Source organism: Echinops telfairi, unplaced genomic scaffold, assembly GCF_000313985.2.
Source record: "Echinops telfairi isolate 266 unplaced genomic scaffold, ASM31398v2 ScPeMD7_7457;HRSCAF=8495, whole genome shotgun sequence".
Taxonomy (NCBI): Eukaryota; Metazoa; Chordata; class Mammalia; order Afrosoricida; family Tenrecidae; genus Echinops; species Echinops telfairi.
This window is the reverse complement of record NW_022111357.1, coordinates 29,786,083-29,793,074: the sequence shown is the minus strand read 5'-3', so window position 1 is coordinate 29,793,074 and position 6,992 is coordinate 29,786,083. Positions and strand designations below refer to the sequence as shown.

The following is a 6,992-nucleotide window of genomic DNA, read 5'->3' as shown; positions in this document are numbered from 1 at the left end:
GGGCCGCCCTGCATAGTAGGAGTCCACACCCCAGCGAGCGAAACCCTGGTGCATTTAGAGCATGGCTGTTCCCTCGTGGGCGCATCCGTCCACATCCTCCAAGAGGTGGACTGATGCCCCCACTCCCAGTTTTTGCAGGGAATCCCGCAGCCTGGGCCGGGGAAGTGTCACCTGCTTATTTTCCTCTGTCAGAATACCAAACCAAAACTCAGGGCCACGGAGTCCATCCCGACACATGGAGACCCCGTAGGGGAGGCCAGCGCTGTGTCTGGGCATGTCTGAGACTAGCTCTTGTCGGGAGGAGAAAGCTGCGTCTGTCTCCTGCGGAGCAGCTGGAAGTTTCCAACTGCTGACCCTGCGGTTAGCCGCTCAACACAAGACGCCGCCGACGCCAGGGCTCCGATGGCACAGCTGAGTTTATTAGATGCAGTGGACGGAGCAGAGCGATCGCAGGACAGGCAGCAGAATGGTCAGAGGCTACACGGGGCAGAAAGGCAAAACAATTCTTAGGGGTCATAGCCCTCCAGTGACTATTGCCATAATAACCCCAACCCCAGGCCACACTGAGTCTGTCAGTCCTGCCTCGTACAAACGCCTGTCAGGTTGCAGAGTCTGACGACCTTTATGGAAACAGCCAGCTTCCCCTTCCTCTCACAATCATTGCACAGCAACCCAAACAACACCAAGCCTCCCTGCCCCAAGTGGTTGCGTGCACGGCAGCCCTCCAGGACAGCGCAGAACGACCCTGCGGGCGTGCGAGACGGTGACTCTTCCCAGGAGTCGAAGTTACTCCCTCCCACCCCCGAGGGTCAGCTGGTGGATTTGAACTGCTGACTCTGCACTTATCAGTTCGATGTGCAGCCCACGATGCCACTGACCACCAGGCAGTGGACCGGAACTGCCTGGAGGACAATAATTGCCCAACCCCTGACCCAGTGCATTCCCTCCTTTTATATTGATGGACATCCAAGTCCAGCGGGGTCAGGTGACCTTTTCAGTGTCATGCAGCTAGCTGGGGGAAAGACAGAGACAAAAGCTCCGGCCTGGTGCTCCTTGCTCACTGCCAGACAGAGGCAGCCAGAAAGAACCAGAGCTGGGTTTGGGTCTGGGGCAGCGGTTCCCAACCTGGGGGTCAAACAGCCCTTTCACAGGGGTCGCCTAAGACCATCGGAAAACACATATTTCCGATGGTCTTAGGAACGGAGATGTTGACTTTTTACGCATATTGTCCCAAAATGTAGCAATGTAGTTTACTGTTATATTCAGACTGTTACCCATGCCACACCAGGCTTCAAGACAAAATTTCATATATTTGTAATTAGAAATGAATATTTCACAATATGTAATTACTATATATTTGTGATTAATCACTATGCTTTAATTATGTTCAATTTGTAACAATGAAAATACATTTACATTACGATTCATAACAGTAGCAAAATTATAGTTATGAAACAGCAAGGAAATAATTTTGTGGTTGGGGGTCACCACCACATGAGGGACTGGATTAAAGGGTCGCAGCATGAGGAAGGTTGAGAACCACTGGTCTAGAGCCAGAATGAGAGTCCTTATCTCCTTCCGCATTGTGTGGACGGCACAGGGTCACCATGGCACCCAACAACAGTCCGGCCGGCCGGTCCGTAGGCTAAACATGGTTTCTCTGTTTTGAAGAAAGCTTTGTGTGAACCCTTGCCCTCCTAAGAGAAGGTGTAGATATGACGCTGTCAGCTCTGGTTCCCTGGTTGCAGGTCAAGAGTGAGAGCCTCCGGGAAACGCAGCAGAGCCTGCTGCAGGAGAAGCTGCGGGAGCACCTGGCGGAAAAGGAGCAGCTGTGCCAGGAAAGGCTGGAGCAGGAGGAGAAGCTGAAAGCCAGGATCCAGCGGCTGACGGCAGAGAAGGCGGTAAGGTGTCCCAGCCCCGCGATTTCCTCCTGGACCCTGTGAAATGCTCTTTTTCTATGAGAAAGCAGGGTCGTCGTCCTTAGGGGGAGAAATCCCAGCACTTCCCTGTTTGGCACCACGGGACTAAATTAATTTACACAGCCTGGGCTGTTTTTCAGGAATTAAGTTGGAGCTGGGATTCTGAAATTAAGGCAGAATCCAACGTGGAAAGGCCAGAGTAGTGAAATTTCTAAAGCGGCGCACAGGATTCAGCGCTCAACAGCTAGCCAAAAGGGCTGGCGATCCAACCCCATCTTGGCAGACAGGCCTGAGGACAGCCTCTACAGGTCGCAGCCCTGCAAACCCAGTGGAGCAGTTCCGTCCTGCGCTGGTGGGCTCGCCAGGAGTCAGAGTCCACGCGGCAGTTTGAACTGCCAACCTTGCAGTTAACAGTGCAATGTCTGACCCACAGTGCCACCAAGCCAAAAAGCCAAACCCATAGCCAGGGTCCCTTCTGATACATCGCCACCCTCCTCGGGGGGTTGTCACTCTGTCCGTGAGCGGACAGCCTCCACAGCTGCTGAGCCTGAACTGCCAGCCTCCTTGTATACACAGCAGGGAACGCAAGTGGCCAGAATTGTTGCTTGCCTTTCTCGAAACCCAAGAAGGCCTGCTGGAACTCTCAGATTGTAGCTGAACTGCTACCCTCGAGGTTGCTGGTTCAAGCCACCTCTGGGGAGAAAGATGAGATTACCATATATACTTGTGCATAAGCCGAGTTTTTCAGCACGTTTTTAATGCAGTTTTTGTGGTAAAATTAGGTGCGTCGGCTTATACTCAAGTGTATACGGTACCTGCTCCCATAAAGATTTTCAGCGTCAGGAACCCTACGGAGGGTCACTATGCATCGCAATCAACTTTATGGCAGGTGTTTGGTTTATTCGTTTCCTTCGGAAACCAAACCAATTAAAGATGATCACAGCAGCGCATCTCAAGCTTGAAACCCCCAAACCTATCCCTCCCAACTCAGATTGGCCCTATATAGGGTTTCCAAGGCGATACATTTTTATTTTTAATCATTTTACTGAGGGCTCTTATAACCTCCCGTACAACACTTATATCGAGCATATTTGTACATCTATTGCCATCATCCTTTTCTAAACATTTACTTTCTATTTGAGTCCTTGGTATCAGCTCTTCTTCCCGCCCACCCCCCACCTTGTGAACCCTTAATAAATTGTAAATTATTATAGTTTTCATATCTTACACCAGCCGCTGTCTCCCTTCACCCATGTTTCTGTTGTTTATTCCCCTGGGGGGCGGGGGGGATTATACATCGATCTTGTGATTGTTTCCCCCTTGCCCCAACTTCCCCCTACCCTCCTGGAATTGCTGCTCCCATTTCTGTTCCTGAGGGGTTTATCTGACCTGCTTTCCGTGTGTCATGAGAGCTCTTATCTGTACATGCTCAGGTCTAGCCAGAACTGGAAGGCAGGACTGGGGTCATGATAGTGGGGGGTGAGGAAGTCTCAAAGAACCAGAGGAATATTGTGTTTCATCAGTGCTATACTGCGCCCTGGTTGACTCATCCCTTCCTTGTGACCCTTCTGTGAGGAGATGCCCTATTGAAGGCTGTAAAGCTTTACCAGAGCAGAGAACCTTGTCCTTCTCCTCTGGAGCCACTGGTGGGTTTGAACTACCAACGTGCTGGTTAGCCCAGTGCATATCCCATAGTTCCACCAGAGCTCCTTTCTGAAACATCAAGCTGACTTATGAATCAACTGGCATGCCTGTGAACATGCACCGATTTTGACTCGGTGACTCTGGAGCGGAGTCTGAGATTCTGCATTTCAAACAAGCACCTCGTTGGTACGGATGGAATTGTCTCTGTGCTATTCTGAGTAAAGAAACAAATCCACAGAAACTCATGTATAAGAGAGAGTTTATATAAAGGTTAAGTGTGCATCAAGAAAACATCCCAACCCAGTGCTGCCCAAGCCCACAAGTCCAACATCAACCCATTAACCCATATGTCCAACACCAATCCACAAAGTCCTCCTCCATCTCACAAAACAGATGCAATGAAGCCGACCTCAGGAGGAAAGCCAGGTCAATGAATGTGTAAGCATCTCAGCGCTGGCAGGGGTCTCCACGTGGGTGCTCCAGCACCCAGGGCTGCATCAGGGTAGGTCCATGTGGCTTCTCTTCAGGGATGTCTTACAGGAGTGAGCCTTGCCAGCTAAAGCAGGGAACTGGCTAAGGCAGCTGAACCCTGGTCCAACCATCACAAAGCAAGAGACCCAAGAACTAGAAAGGTGAGGCTCACCCAGCCATTTATCCCTCTGCCCTTCAATTAACCCCACATGTGTTTATCGGCCACGTTGGCACAATAAACTAACTACCTCAATCCACCCCTTGACAACTTGGCATGTGTACATAATTCTTTAGCTTCACAATTGCAATTAAGTAACACCTACACCTTAATCCTATAATCCTGTGAATATGTTCCCCCACCTATGAAAGTTTGTAAGCCAACCACTTCATGCCTTTATCTCCCCACTTACATCAACCCAGTTCTCGGAGAAGACAATCATATTTTTCGACATGAGTCTTCATTCCAGTTGAAGCCTTGTGAAATCTGCATCCATAAGCAAAGTCAAATCCGGACAGGTCATCCATAAAGTCAGCAACAATATGCACCAGCTCACAGGCTCAAAAATCTCCATCTGATCGGGTTCTATTCAACTCAATGTGGGCTGCCTCACTCAGCCCCTTCAGGGAGCCCATTGGTCGCCTTGCCCTTAAACCAGGGGCTTTCACCAATACTCAGCAAGCCTAGCCCCCTCGTGCTAGGTCATGAACTTCAGACCAGTCAACCTGCTCTTATCTTCTCCTTTTTTTCCTGTAAAAGACATTCACAGGTGTCAGTGGCCAAACTCAACCCATCTCTTTATTGCTGCATTTCTCCCACTTCCACTCAACAAGTAGATCCAGGTGGTCACCTAGCAAGCATTTCAGCCTGCTCACAGGCGCCCTTTAACATTCAGTCCCAGAGAGGAGTTTTCTTCCTGGTTCCAGACTTTTTCCAGCTTCTGACAAAGAACATTGGTTCCTGAGTACTCCAAAGCACTGGGTGAGGTATATATTTTCAAAGCTTTCTTTGCAGGCATGGCCTAAACCCATCTAAAGACCAAATTTTAATGGCTGAAAGCAAGTGGGCTCACAAGCTTTCTATTTTCATATTTCCCTTATTCCCCACCCCCAAACAACCAAGTAAACAGTGTGGCCTTATCTGACCTCTGGCTAGACAAAGAAGAAAAACTATCATGAGGGAGAGGTCAAATAAGCATCTACTCTCCACTTTATGATTTGTTTCTCCAGTACCCTACTCCCAAGGTACCATATTTTCAATGATGAGGTTATCAGTTCCAATTCCTGGCAACCTTCTGTGTTATAAAAGGAACATAACCCAGTCGTAGAGGGAGGGTTTCCCAAAGGTGCCGGAGAAGAACCACCTGGACGCTTTGTGAAAACTATAGCGCCGGGGAGGGGACAAGCCATTCAGGGTGCAGTGTAGCAATAGTGAAATTACAACTTTCCTCTAATTCCTAAATGCCTCTTCCACTACCCCCCACCCCCCACTCTCATGACCCAAATTCTACCTTACAAATCTGGCTAGACCAGAGGATGTACACTGGTACAGATAGGAGCTGGAAACACAGGGGATCCAGGAGAGGTGAACCTCTCAGGAGCAATGGTGAGAGTGGCGATACCAGAGGGTAGAGGAAAGGTGGGATGGAAACGGGGAACCGATCACAAGGATCTATATATAACCTCCTCCCTGGGGGACGGACAACAGGGAAGTGGGTGAAAGGAGACATCGGACAGTGTAAGATATGACAAAATAATAATAGTTTATAAATTATCAAGGGTTCATGAGGGAGGGGGGAACGGGGAGAGAGGGGGGAAAATTAGGAATTCAAGGGCTCGAGTAGAAAGCAAATGTTTTGAGAATGAAGAGGGCAACAAATGTACAAATGTGCTTGACATAGAATGGATATATGCATTGATTGTGATGAGAGTTGTATAAGCCCCCAATAAAATGATTTAAAAAAACAACAACTACAGAGTAATATCCCCACCCCAGACCCCTTGGACCAGAAGTTATGGCCGAGGCCAGGAATCTGTACGTAATAAGCCACTTCTCATTATCAACTCGCATTTCCTTGTTCTGTTATTCAGGGACCTGCCATGAATTGAACTTACAGTGATTGCCATCATCATAGATTGGTGGTTGATGACTTTGCACTTTTACAATGTCCACCCATACTCCCACGGCCAACAGGTCGATTCTCACTCATTGGAAGGCTGTAGAGCAAGGTAGAGCTGCCCTTTGGGGTTTCCAAAACTTGAAATCTTTACAGGAGCAGATAAACTCATCTTTCTCCTTCAGAGCGGCCAGTCGACTAGATTTGAACTGCTGACCTTATGGTGAGCAGCTCAATGTGTAAGCCCCTGTGCTGTACTGGTGCTGGCTCCTACACCCAGAGGTGTGGTCTTCCTAGCGTGAGGGTGCAGCCCGTGTATGGGGACTGGTAAAGGGTCCAGGAACACCAGCGTAAGGTTACTACTGATCACTGTTGTGGGTGCAGACGTGGAGGGCCAGTTGCATGCTGCCCCCATGAAGACAGTGGAGCCCAGCCCCTCTGGACTCCCAAGTCTTCCCCAGCCCCTCCTTTCTGCCCTGCAGAGGACTGGACCTACCACTGCCACCATGTTGACCCTGCCTTCACTGCCACAAATGCTCACAAGCCTCCGTCTCTCCTATTTCTGTCCCCTAGTTTGTCTCTCCTGAGCCCAGAAATGCTCCCTCCCCCTTTGACCACTTTCTCTCCCTTCTTCCTTCTCTGCTTCCTGCCTTTTGTCAAATAAACAATTGTGAAGGAAGAGCCACTGGACCCAGGCCAGGCATGCTCTGCATCCCAGCATTGGGACCATAGGCATCGATCGGGGTGTGAACTTTGAAGACTGGATTAAAAACCAAAAAAATCAAACAAGCAAGACACTTTTACAGGGGACAATAAATAAATAAATACGGGTTCCTGAGGGTAG

The 6,992-nt window shown here is 49.3% G+C and overlaps 1 protein-coding gene across 1 annotated transcript in view; it reads left to right on the top strand.

Moving 5' to 3' along the window:
- Nucleotides 1-6,992, top strand: part of FHAD1 (forkhead associated phosphopeptide binding domain 1) — a 169,433-nt gene that overhangs the window by 97,645 nt on the left and 64,796 nt on the right. The window contains exon 14 of the mRNA XM_045298951.1: nucleotides 1,749-1,901. Within this exon, the coding sequence (XP_045154886.1) occupies nucleotides 1,749-1,901 (153 nt within the window). The remainder of the gene's footprint in view (nucleotides 1-1,748; nucleotides 1,902-6,992) is intronic.